Here is a 14,688-nt window from a genome sequence, read left to right on the forward strand (position 1 = left end):
TATAATCCTCATACATCAACACAGACCTGTACTAAACAAAGCATCTTTACTGATGTAGACACATAAACACATACCGGAAATATATAAATAAATGCAATTGTGTGACAGCATACGCTACAGAGGATGACTCAACTTATATAAGGCTGAGATACTTGACACACTCTTGAAGTGAAGCCCTGTTCAACATCCAGATACAGATTCGAGAATCTATAGGCATGAAAAAGCTCTTATGTTTACAGTGATAGTGTAAATGCATTATGTAACCAATAGACACACTGTCCTAGTAAGAACTATATAACATGCTTTTCTGACAGTAAAGTCATACATTTTCAATGTGAGCTTTTGACTGAATGTCATTCTTAAGTTCAGATTCTTCCTTCACATAAAGCCGAGACGTGTATTTACATTTAAACGCACATTATGTAATATAATCGCTGGATTCGTGTAATCTGATTTCTGACTAATTCTACTGAAAATATCTGTTTCAAATGTTAAACAGGAAAAGAATCATGTGTGCACTTACACTTTGTCATGACTGGGAGGAAAAGTTGCCACACATTTCATCACTTTCTTTACGCAACAATTTCACTCATATTTTTTCTGCTTAAGGGGATATATTAAGAACTTTTAGTTTTATTTTTCTCTCTGAGATTCAGTTATAATTTTAGTCTTTTTTGCACTAGAAAGAGTCACAATTTAGATTTTCATGAACACTTACAATTAAAAAGTCTATTTTTGCTACTGTACTTCTATACACACTGTTACTATTCAGACTGTGGCATTATTTTTTAAACCAAATTCATTTTGAATCTAGCTTAGAAAAAAATTATTTGTATAGGAATTTTTTAATTATAAATAAATTTAATATTTATTTAAAAATAAAAACTAGTTATAAAAATACCAAATTTAAAAAAAATTATACAATTCAGATTTTTCTAATATAACTAATTATTATACTATTTAATTATACTAATTTATAATTATTGAGGGGGAAAAAAATGCAATTTTACATAGTTTAAATAAAAAAATTTAAAAAACACATTTGGTCTAGATTTAAACCTAAAAACTGATTTTTGTTTTCTTTTGTCATAACTGCTCACCTAGAACAGAAAGTAGCGAATATATGTGGAATGACCAAATGTGGCCGGTCACATGTTACTGTTAGTTGTGACGTCATAAGATGATTTCTGAACAAACTGTTATTGCATAGTTTTAATGTTTGAATAAGTTGTTAGAGTATGTCTATGTGGTACATCAGACTTACAATGAATCCTGTTTCATCATATGACCCGTTTATCAAAGGAAGAAGTAACAGCATTGGGAAAAACATGGCAAAGTTGCTCACTGAACCGAACAGCTCAAACTCTTAAAGTCCCCGGCAGTTGTCACGGCCCAGACTGTCACAGTAGCTGGTGTGTGTGTGTGTGTGTGTTTGCTGGTACTGCAGTTTGAATTGTGTGTCAGGGGAGATGCTGAACTCCACACGGCCTGTTCCTTTCCCTCATTAACACCCACCCCAGGTCAATTAATCAAACCCCGATCCTGTCAGTGGCTCCACGTGTGTCACCCGCACCAGAGCCTCTTATTAGCACTCACTCCAGGGTGACTAATCGCAGCAAGATACCTCCATCCACTTGGTTATTGCTTTAGTGAGCACTATTTAGTTTGCAAATCAAATAAAGCAGTGGCTAAAGTCAGCCTCTACACTGCTGGCGTGAGTTCAGCTCTGCTCTAAATGTAAGCATCTGAGAACCACTGAAGATATCAGAGTTTTGTAGGAAGGCTGAATAATGAATTGAACAATGGGATATTTGTTTATTAAACACAAATCATTAATGATTAAATTATTCTGTCAAAGAATAAAACTAAAAAATAAGAGGAAATAGGCAATGGCTTTGTTTAGTGCCAATAGTGTTTAAAAAAGTATGTAAAATAGCATGCAATAATAAACTGCAGCTGCAGCTTCAATTTAGTTGGTTGATATTAATGGTTGATAATGGTTGGTTGGCTAAATTACTGGTTGATATGTCCCAATCTCAATAAAGTTGGATCTCGCTCAGGACGTTTGGCCAGGACTGGTTCCAGAATTAAATCCTTTTTGTCTCATCCATTGCTTATCACTGATATTTCGAGAATGAATCCAGCATCATCCCCAAAACTTTGCAGCATGTATGTGTCCGAAAACGAAAGTTTCATTCAAATTCTGAATGGATTATAGCCTAGAAAATACACAAAGCGCACTCCCATTACCATCACTAAAAGCATCACTCATCAAAGTTCATCGCGATCTCACAAAGTTCCGTTACAATCAAGCTCTCTGAACTACACAATGAATCTCTTATTTACATCGCGCCTGCACTTAGTTAGTCATGAGATGATTCACGAGCGTGCAAAACTCTGGCGCTTTCAGCGGTGAGTGAATTCTGAAAAACTACAACTTTTCTGATTGGCCATTGCGTTGAAGAAATCAACAGATGTGTCTTTGATTGGTTACATTACTCAACGCTGCAAAAACACGTTTGATAGTTTGCCAGATCTTTTGTCAGATCTCACACACACTCACACACAGGTATGATGCATGATTTCTAAGAGATGACCTATGACTTACACGGCACAAATAAAAAAAGGCAGCGGCTATTTGCACTAAGTGTAAATAGCGATAGATGCTATTTACACTAAGAGCAAATTAGATGCTATTTACACCAAGTACAAATAGCATTTTTTTTTTTACGATAGATGCTATTTACACTAAGTGCAAATAGCAAGATTTTCTGCTATTTATACTACTTATTGCAAAGAGTGGCAATTATCTGCACCTCAGTATTGTTGTACATTTTATAAAACAGTACGCAATAATAAAGTATTGCATATAAATTATAGTTTTATTTACAATTATTAAATGGATGCCACCTTATTGGGACAATAAAGACCTCCCTACACCTACCCTAACCCTACCCGATACTTTTATTTTCAATCTCTTTGATTATTTCCTTAATTTTTATTGAAAAAAAAGTTTGCAAAAGGCGGACTCTAACTCGAGTCGATCGCGTCAAAAAGCATGTGCCTTACCATGTACACAACTGAAACTGATGCTGAATTGGGGTCTTTTTTAATGTTGACTAACCCAATCACACGTTGGTGGGCGGAGTTAGTGTAAATAGCCTTTGCACTTAGTGTAAATAGACAATCCGATAAAAAAATGAGTCTTCTTCAAATTTATTGGCATGACTAAAGAGCACATTGGGATGAGACGTGACGTCTAGTTCAACACTTCCCTTCAGCAGAGACACTTTAACTATTCTTCATCTCACTGCATGTGGCAGCTTTAGTGTTAAATCCATACCCACCATTGGGAAAGCAGGACAAATATTGCAGGTCAGGAAAAAAAAAGGCCCCAGAGCGCAGACCGGAGCTGAAAGATCAGCCGCTGTGATGCAGGTAAACAGCTCCCTCGGCCTTTGACGCACACCGGGCCTGGGTGCTTAGTCACAACTTAAAAGGTTATTGAACAGAGGGCAAAGTTTGATCCGCTGAGCGTAAACCCTCCCTGCTACTTTAGCATTTAGTCTAGACGAGAATAAAAAAACACCGCTGGGGCCCCAATGCTTTTGAACAATCAATGAAGTTCAAAGGTGATGTCCATGGAGTCAATGCTAATGTTTCATTTTCCTTTTGGTTTGCATCCAAGTTTCAAACAAAACAGAGTAATCAAATGAGATGACGTATCCTTCATTTGTTAAATATTTAAAATGCAAATTATGCATTTAATTTTATGTTTATATATATATATATATAAATATAAATATATATATATTTCTTGAAATAAAAATAAACGTTAACTGAAAAATAAAAGCTTTATAAAGTAAGCTTATTTCAGTTAGTTATCAATGCATTTATTTAGTTTAACTTGTACTAAAACTGAAACACAATTAATAAAAACTATATAAACTATAACAGTGTCTCAGTGGTGCTAAAATAATATGTTAATACATTTAATGCATCATGCATGGGAAAATATAATAAGTAAATAATTTAAAATAAAACAATCATATTTTATAGTTATAGAACATTAAATTACATTTTAAATGCACTAAATGTGCATTAAAATATTAATATTTTATTTAATAAAAACTATAACTATCTAAATAGTACTAAAATCACACTATTAATAAATTTGTTTAATGTATTATACATGTAAATATAATAAATATTATTTATAATAAATAATACTGTAACATTAAATGATATTTAACATTTACTAAATGCATTAAAATATATGAATATCACAATTTAATTAATATTATTTAAATATTATATTATATATAAATATATAATATTTTTGTCATTGTTTAATTTATTAAATTATATTAATATTCATACATTTTAATTTACATTTAATACCTGTGTCCAAGGACAGGTAGTTTTACAGATCAAATCAGCACATGAGCAGTCATGCCATGCTAGCTTCAGTCCACACATGACCTCTTGGGTTGTCACAGCACAGTACTGGCAAATGCAGAGGAATTAGTCTTAACTCAGTAATGAAAACACACCCCATTCATCTTTGGGGGTGATCTAGAGAAAAGCAGGACGCGTCTTGTGCCTCCCACGTCCATCTAAAGCCAGTGCAGATGTATGCTAATGGACTCCCTGCGCTTCCAGCATCAGTGCTGCCCACTCATTCTTTAGACTGGTTCCTCTCCAGTAATGAGGAGCCAGAGATGCTTCAGAAAACGCTGTGCCATTATTTCCTTGTTTTGGGAACGCATGCACATTTACAAATAGAATGACTTCTGAAATTCCACCACTGAGCATTTGGGGCTGATATCATATCATTAATGACTAATGAGTGAAAATATCTGATAATGTTTATCATGATTATAATATTTATAAATATTAACTCATAAAAAATATTTGCTTTAAATTTAAAAAATACTAAATTGAAACACCATCAATCCCCACTGTATTTAAGCAATGCTTCATTTTGCAGTGCAGAAATGTGATTTCCTACAGTCAGTTACTGTTTACACAAGGATGAGCTCCATTTGTTTTTATCTCTGTGTTTTTTAATCCATTTATGCAAATAGGCTTACACGGTGCTATCAGCATTGCACCGCTTTGATAAGTGTCAAATGGTAAGGACAGCAATATTGTCTGTTGCAGTTGTCCTTTTATCTGTCTAACTGAAGGTTGAGGTGAACTAATGGTGCAATGCTATTTCCTGTACTTTTACAATTTCACAGCAGTCAAATCCTTGCATTTTACTCTTCTCTGGCCTTCAATTGGGTTGTATGACCAAAATCGAACAGTATACATAAGACAAGATAGCTCTGAAATGCAACCAAAAAACATGTTTATTAATATACTATACACTACGCTTCAAAAGTTTGGGGTCAGTATGACTTTTTTTTAAAAGGAAATTAATGATTTTATTCATAAAGGGCATATTAGATTAATCAAAACTTGATGTAAAGACTTGTAAAGATTGTTACAAATAAAAATTATATTTTAAATAAACGCTGTTCTTTTGAACATTCTATTCATCAAAGAATCTTGGAAAAAAGAATAACAGTTTCCATAAAAATTCCAAAATTGATAATAATAAGAAATGTTACTTAAGCAGTAAATCAGCATATTAGGTATTCTATAGTCTTTGTTAGAATGATTTCTGAAGGACCACTAAAGACTGGAGTAATGACTGCTGGAAATTCAGGTTTGCCATTACAGGAAAAAATTACATTTTCAAATGTATTAAATAACAAACTATTGTATATCCACCTATATCTACTGCAGAATAAACAGGATTGCAAAATTGCTATCGGATGAAACATGTCTATCATCATACAGCATATATCATCATGCCTCTCAGCCGTCCTCTGGCCTAATTAGTCCTTGCAATTAACCTGACTCACAGCCCACTGTGACAGGAATACATAACACAGAGTCTGCTGTCGATGCAAGAGTTCACAGCACTTGGGGCTTCTTTACAAAACTGCACAGACATGTATACATGGACTATTTTTTAAGGTGGAGAAGTAATAATCTATCAGTATCAATACAATATGAATGGTTCCTACAGAGTTTGACCAATATAATTCTATTGCTCAGTTGGTTCATGATTTTTAAACAAATTTAAAAATAAATACTCCCATTTACATTATTCCAAATCTGCATGACTTTTTAATATCCATGAAATGCTAAATATGATTTATATTTTTTGGGTCACACTTTAGTTTGGGGACAAATTCTCATTATTAACTAACTAACTACAACTTTTGCCTCAACAAATTTGCTGCTTATTAATAGTTATAAGCTAGTTGTTAGATTTAGGTGAGAAGTAGGTCTCTAGGATCTAAAATATGGTCATGCAGAATAATATGTGCTTTATTCTAATAAACAGCTAATATGCTATGCTAGTAATATGCATGTCAACAAGCAACTAGTTTTTAATGAGAATCGGTCCCTAAACTAAAGTGTTACCAATTTAGAATCACATCACTCTTTTTCAATATAAATGCTTAAGTCACACTTCACAAATAAATGCAGCTGATTAAATATTATATATAAAGTTAATATAAAATATATATTTATGATCATAACCAAAATAGACAAATATATATTCATTAGAGACATTTAATGGACTTTTTTTTTATATATATATAATTATTTTATATGACCAGAGCGAGGAACCATGAATATTTCAGCAGAGTAGGAGAAAGCAACAATGCAGCAATAAACTTTACAATACCAAATGCCAGAATATGAACTCTTAATTCTTTCTCACTAAAGTTCACCAGTCAAATGCAATGCAATGCAAAGGAGGGCAGCTGACATGTAAAAACTCTCTCAATAATAACTCACTGTAACTTAGTACTGCAGCCATGTTGCACTGTCAAAATTTACAGGCGCGCGACAAGACCAACAACTATTACATTAAAACCCGTTTGTAAAACTTTTGAGAGGAACACAAAACTAATACCTGCAGTGTGTGTTTCATGCGTGTTCTCCAGAGGCGTTTCTGCATCAGAGTAGTCTTTAAACTGAACTTCTCTCACGGTAACAGGCCAGATTTTACCAGTGATCGCGTCTCTGAACGACTGAATATAATCCATATTCAGATCCTCCCCAAAGCATAAACATTTAAAAGCAATAAAAACAGGGGAGACTGTGAAACACGCGAGCAGAAGCAGGAACTGAAACTGACAGCAGCTGCTGAACTTTTCGCCGTTTGTTACGCACGCAACGTGACGCGACGCGACGCGACCCAAACGCTCTCTTCTCTATCACTGCAAGTGATGGAATGCTGACGTAAACAAAGACTGTGATTGGTCGACTGCCTGCGGCGTCAGGATTAAACGCGTCGCGTCGGTAGCCGTGTACAGTGAAATCAAAAAAATGATTGAAGCAACTTTTCGAAGTTTGAAGTTAATACCAAATTAATGTTGTGAAGTTTATAGCCAATTAGTCTATGTTTACTGGCTAGTTTTGAGTTCGTAAATTCGTAGGGTTTAAAACATCATAGGCTAATATAGTTTTTTTTATATATATATGTGACCCTGGACCACAAAACCAGTCATGAGGGTCAATTTATACATAATCTGAAAGCTAAATAAATACGCTTTCTATTAATGTATGGTTTGTTAGGACAATATTTGGCTGAGATCTGGAAATCTGAGGGTGCAAAAAAATATTGAGAAAATCGCCTTTAAAGTTGTCCAAATGAAGTTCTTAGCAATGCATATTACTAATCAAAAATTAAGTTTTGATATAGTTACAGTAGGAAATTTACAAAATATCTTCATGGAACATGATCTATATTTAATGCTCTAATGATTTTTGGCATAAAAGAAAAATCCATCATTTTGACCCATACAATGTATTTTTGGCTATTGCTACAAATATAACCAAGCGACTTAAGACTGGTTGTGTTGGTCCAGGGTCACATATAGTAAGGGAAGCATATATATTATAATATTAATTTCAAGTAATGTTTTCAAACCTTCATATTTACTGGAGCATCTTACAAGTGTGATACTAATGACCCAGTAAATAAACACATACTTTTTATACACTAAAATGTCATTTCATACACTAACACAAGTATAAAATAGCTCTGCCACAGAAAATCATGCATGCTAGGCCAATATGAGTTTATTGTGCCTCGGACACTTTTGTGGTTGCACAAAACACACCAGCAAACACTGCTATCACATGATGTAAACCTACCAGTAAACCTTGAATTCAGAGGGGGTAAATTAGGCAGACATGCTGTAATTATGCAGAGAGTCTCAATTATATTTTAACTTGATGAAAACAGCTTGCAGGGAAAGCGATCAGTAGATCTCCACCTCCCCAACGACATCTATGCAGCTCATCTGACGATATGAGAGCCACTGCTAATTGCAAAGATTGTTCAGTGTCTTTTTAATTCATCAAGTTAATTGCATCCCAAGGGGTGACAAATGAAGTGTGCCTCTCAGGCCAAATTTACACAGATCCCAAAATCCCCCAAAACTTAAATGAGTGAAACTCCCTCTGCTGGTCAGCCATATTATTGTACACTCATAGATTTGTTCAGCAAAAGTTGGCAACAAATAAGACATGCATGAATTCAGCTGCTGATAAAAGACTTAACCATTGTTGTGAAAACAATTGAAAGTTATCATCAGAGTAACACAGAACCCTGAAAGTCCAGACATCTGTTAAGTTTAGGTATTGGGTAGGATTAGGGATGTAGAATAAGGCATTAATATGTGCTTTATTACTACTATTAAATTGCTAATATTCTAGTAGTATGCATGCTAATAAGCAACTAGTTAAGATACCCTAAAATAAAGTGTTACCGTTTTTTTAAGTCCTTCTGGTCCCAAGTATGAATTTTATATGGAAAATATATAGTATCTGATTCCACTGAAAATAACAAGCATATGGCTTTAGTGATGTTTTTCATTTGTAGATGAACTACTGTACACAGTAGCTGCAAAATGGCACACAGAAGCTAAAGGGCCGTCCTTGTTGTGCTGTAATTGCATGGAAGTTCAAAAACCAGCAGGTCATTAAATTATTTCTTAAACAATGAGAAGTTAAGGGCCTTTCAAATCATTCTTGAGCTGGGCTCAACACAGATACACAAACATACTATTGATTCGAGGTTCTCCACAAGCTCGGCTGTAATTAAAGAACAGTTTAATTTGACCGGCCCTATGAAAGATCCATCATTCTCATTACATAGAAGAGAAATAAAATATTAGAAGAGAAATAAAATAAGCCCTATTAGCTGAGGGAGATTTAAGCAGGGCTTCCCTCCCAACCAATATTCCTCTCTCCTCTCAGTGCGCACAGTATTCATCGGGTGCCTTCTTCTATTTCAATTTCCAGAATGGAAGAGAGTCTGGGGAAATAATAAGGAGCACACAGAATTAGTTCATTTGTTCGCCATTAGATATTTATAGTGATTCATCAAATGTTCCAAACCAGAACGAGGCAGGATTTTTCTATATACACACACATGTATCATCACTGCAACCAGCAGCATTTTATACGTACCTAATTATTGAATACGATCAACCAGGGTCTAAAATTAAAACTCAAGCAGCTCCAAATGCAAGAAAAATAGCCTTTGATGAGTAAATTAAATGGAGTTCCTTTCCAATCTGCCCGTAACTTCATTAGGAACTGTAACATAAGGCTTAAATCGAATTGTAAGAACGGTCTGACCCTCGCTGATGTAAGAGACGTGCAAAGACAAACAAACACTCAAGACTCAAGCAGCAGCATCTTCTGCTTTTGTCAGGGGCCTTTTAGGATTGTCCTGGGCCCTGTGAATTTAAGCAGTTTTTGCTGTTGCATGTTTAGTATGTTTTCTTCAACATTTTTTCTTTTTGATAGAAATGAATACTTTTATTCAGCAAGGATGTTACAAAAAACTGATAGTGAAAACAAGATTAGAAAATATTTCTATTTTGAATAAATGTTGTTTTTTTTAGCTTTTCTTTCATCAAAGAATCATGAAAAAAGTATCACAGACATAAAAAAGATTAAGTTTCCAAAATTAATAATAAATCAGCATATTAGAATGATTTCTGAAGGATCATGCGACGCTGAAGACTGTAATGACTGATGAAAATTCATCTTTGTATAACAGGAATAAATGACATTTTAAAGTATATTATTTAGTATATTAGTATATTACCATATATATACCATTATTTAAATTGTAATAATATTTAACAATATTCCTGTAGTATTGATCAAATTATATATATATATATATATATATACATACAATTATTTACATAATTATTTGTTACATATAAGTTTATTATATTTTATTATATTAGTGTTAAAGAAGACATACTGTAATATAGATGAAAATGAATTCAGCACCTGAAAATTGAGTTTTTGCTTGTATATCTCAAGTAAAAGGCTGTATGGAAACTCTGGTTCTTGACCAAATGAGAGCCATAATCCTTTTCTTTCAGTCAAGACAGATCTCATTACTAAACCACCACCACAACTGCCATTTCCACATTGAATGTGTCCAGACACCACACACACAGAGCACATCAACCCAAGGATGAACATCTGCACATTACCCTGAGCCTCACAGTTTACAGGCCCAATTAGACAGACACAAATGGAGCAAAAACTCACTCTGGCTGGGCAGATGCAGCTAATAGAGAAAGCAGTGAAGCTCTGCTGCTGTAATGAATGAGCACTAAATACAATCAGATTATGCCAGACAGAACGTCTCCTGTACGACAGCTGTATTTGTGATAAATGATAAAGTGAAATGTTATTTATGACACAAAATGTGGTGCAGAAGAAGGAATCATAGAGATTGTGGATGTGGAGATAAAATACCAGCGAATGGATGTATGACGTTCAATGCCTGAGACACTTATTTCTTTCCATTTTACTTGTGTGGGATTTTTCGGGATGGTAAATTGCTTTCTACAATCCCAGTGCAGCTCCCTGCTGAGTACGAGAGCACTATGATAGAGATATTATAATAGAGTCTTGGTAAAACTGAAAAAAGGAGGCCGATTCATTTTAATGAATCACTTCAAATAAATGATTCAATGATTAGTTTGCTTTATCACTCACAAATGTTCAAGGAAATATTCAACTCATTTTACATGCCTTGAAGTATTTTAGCAACAACAACAAAAAAATGTATCCAGTATGATTTCCAAATATAATATTGTGCATCAGTGAAAACAAGAAAATCTGAATTTGTACAAAAACGTCATATGAACTTATTTAATAATTAAATATTTCTTAATATTTCATGTCATAACGTTTGTTTGGTTGGAATTTCAAATTCCAAATCAATGCTAAAATAAATAAATAATAGTTAGGGGTGCATCTAACTTTTAATTAATAAAAATTCAATCTTTATTGAGTTCCTTTTATGAGAGGAAAATGTGAAAACATGCCTCGATTATCTTGTGACAAGATGTTATTGTATTTTATTTGCTGTAGCCATTTGGCAGAAATTTAATTCCTCTGACTGAGAGGAGGAAACAAATCTAAATTTGTATCCATTTTAAAGCAAATACATACATATTGAGATACACATTGAATGTCACACAATAAAGCTGAAAAATATAAAGGAATATTTTTTAACAATATATCGCCATGTCATACAGTTTGTTGTTGCCAAACTCGCAGAAATCACACACTTCCCCCAAGGCACAGCATACAGGTGGAGCGCTTGGCTTTCATGCAGGTGGATAATGTGTTCTCTTCTGTTCAGGTGTATGATTGCCTCAAAGACAAAAGTACTGCTTTCCCTCTCTGAGATGATAGCACCATCTAACAGATGATTATGCTATCCAAACTGCACAGAAACTCATGAATATTCACAAGACAAATGCAAATGACTCAGTCTGGCCACAGAAGAATCTCAGAGAATGAATCATTTCACCAAGGCATGAGTGTGTAACAGTCCCTCAACTGATGACCTGAGTTTAGGAAGGTCTATTAGTTTGAATATGAGCAGTCATTAGAGGTCTGAGTCAGATCTTCCCATCAGCGTTTTTTAACGTTATGCTATTTTACCTTCTCTGCTCAATTGACCTCAACGGTTGTTCAGTCATTGCTGTGAGAACCAGGGACTGCAATTATACACGGCATTCCTTAGAAACGAGTTTGACTGCATAGAAGCACACAGCATCCAAACATCAGTTAGACTGTCACGACAGCAATCAATCAACTGCTAGACTTGTGTCACGCTAACCAATCAGCAACTGGACCCTTTACACGGCAACCAATCAACTGCAAGACTCTTGTCACAGATCATCAGCCAGACTGTCATCACAGCAACCAATAGCTGGATCCAGCCAATCAACTGCTAAACCAGTTCTCCACCTGATCAAAAAATATCATGCTGAAACCTGTTTGCAAACATAAACTATTTTTGCTGTTCTGTTTGGTAGGTCTAAATAGTTACAATATCTGCAATAATATTTTATTGATGACATTCAAATAATAAAAGTATTTTATTTACTTATTTACTTTTTTAAAGTAGGCCAGCTTAACATAAATAAATTTAATTCTATACTGTTTAAAAAGTTTGGGGTAAGAAATCAGTTTAAAAAAATATATATATATATTTGGTATTAAATTGACATTTACAGTGTTAAAATAAATAAGTAAATACAAACAAAAAAATATGTTTTATGAATAATCCTGTAAAAAACAAAACAAAAAAATTAAGTAGCACAACTGTTTTCAACATTGATAATAAATATTATTGTATAAGCACCAAAGCAGCATATTAGAATGATTTCTGAAGGATCATATGACACTGAAGACTGGAGTAATGATGCTGAAAATTCAGTTTTGCATCACAGCAATAAACTACATTTGAATGTATTTTTAATCAAATAAACTGTAGTGTATATTACAAATATTGGTTATTCTTTATTTTAAGGTGTCATTGTTACAGTGTAATTTTATATTTAAATACTGAGTAATATTAATTAATGTCCTTACTATATGGTTAGGGTTTGGTTTAGGGTTACTTGCATGTAATTATACACAATTTAATGTTATAGACTAATAGTATGTATACCGTGTAACAAGAGCACTTTAAAATAAAGTGTTACCCAAATATTTGACATATCATCTTTTTTTTTTATTTCAGTAGCAAAAATGGTCCCGTAAAGGAGGGGGGAGGGGGGGCAGGCAGCTTAAACGTGTGGAGGAAAAATCCCTGTACAGAGAAAGGAAATCGCATCAGGAAGACAAAGCTATTTTTAGTGGATAAGCCTCTCGTCTGAACTGAATTGTGTTCATTTTGGCATCAGGATTTTTCCCCCATCCTGCTCAGTTTTTTTTCTGTAATTGATATGGTTATGTCATATCTGTCCTGGTTACAGAGCACAAAGGGTTTCGCTTCAGAATCCAAAGGAGGGTTTAGAATTGCGGGACACCTGAACAAACAGCCGACCCACTGGGCAAAGCATTGCGATTCTGAAAAGTTGGGTTCTTGGCTCATCAACCTGGAAACAGAATACGCAGTTAGCCTGGTAATATGCATGAAATCTTGATTTGAAAATGGTCTCTAAAATGGTACTAGCTCGTTCTTAAGATATACTGCAGTGCCGAGTCTCTTACTTCTGTAATAACACATGACTGCACTGATCTGATCACAGCCCAGCTACACGCTGCATGGGGTCTGATTTAATGTGCTGTTACCAGAGGACTACAGTCTTAGACAGAAGGTTTAAAGATTAGGAAACCCTGCAAAGTCTCAATTAAGGTGGTGCCCCACTAGTTAGCTCAAAACAAATTGGCTGGGTGAAAGGAGATTTATAATACCCGGAGAAAGCCTACCATTTGCATTACAATTCATTTCAATGGCAGTACTACCCAAAAAAAAAAAAAAAGAAAAGAAAAAATGTCCAAAATATATTTCAAAGTAAGCTTAATGTTTCTTTTTCTTCTTCAAACTGAAAATATATTTAATTTAAACCTTATCTTAAACACCTAAACATATTATTATTATTATTATTATTATTGTATATTATTATGTTATATTATAAACATATATATTTTACAAAATATATAATATTAAATTATTTTTAAAACAAATTTTGGACAATATTAAAAATTAAATAAATATAAAAAAATTGGAAATTTAAGTAACTATTAAGTAACTTATTGAATATAGATATATAAAAATGTATTTTGGAATCTATAATTCTAACATACACTGCAAAAAAAAAGATTTTCTTACTTAGACTTTTTGTATTGTTTCCAGCCAAAATATCTAAAACTTCTTAAATCAAGAAGAATTTTCTAGACAAGTAAAAATTATTGTCTTGTTTTCAGAAAAAACAAGTAAAAATTAACTGGGTTTTTGCTTAGAACAAGCAAAATAATCTTCCAATGGGTAAGCACAATAATCTTATTTTAAACAGAAAACAAGATTATTTTGCTTGTTTCAAGCAAAAACTCACTTAAATTTGATTTGTTTTTTCTGAAAAAAAGACAATAATTTTTACTTGTCTAGAAAATTCTTCTTGATTTAAGATTTTTTTTATTTTTGGCTGGAAACAAGACAAAAAATCTATGTAAGAACAGCTTTTTTTGCAGTGTACTTTTTGCCATTTTGTTTTTAATATTTTCAAATATATTTAAAAATATATTTTGAACAATACTAAAAAGAAAAAAAATGTC

At 33.4% G+C, this 14,688-nt stretch overlaps 1 protein-coding gene across 4 annotated transcripts in view; it reads right to left on the reverse strand.

Moving 5' to 3' along the window:
- Positions 1 to 14,688, reverse strand: part of LOC306877558 (oxidation resistance protein 1-like) — a gene marked incomplete at its 5' end in the record, with an annotated part of 84,643 nt that overhangs the window by 56,486 nt on the left and 13,469 nt on the right. For 2 of the 4 annotated variants that reach the window (XM_079429394.1, XM_079429393.1), the window contains one exon: positions 6,980 to 7,260. The exons of the other annotated variants lie outside the window; for them this stretch is intronic. In XM_079429394.1, the coding sequence (XP_079285520.1) occupies positions 6,980 to 7,112 (133 nt within the window). Of the gene's footprint in view, positions 1 to 6,979; positions 7,261 to 14,688 lie in introns of those variants that run through there. 4 annotated transcript variants of the gene reach the window in all.

The sequence above is a fragment of the Barbus barbus genome, assembly GCF_936440315.1.
Source record: "Barbus barbus genome assembly, chromosome: 12".
Taxonomy (NCBI): Eukaryota; Metazoa; Chordata; class Actinopteri; order Cypriniformes; family Cyprinidae; genus Barbus; species Barbus barbus.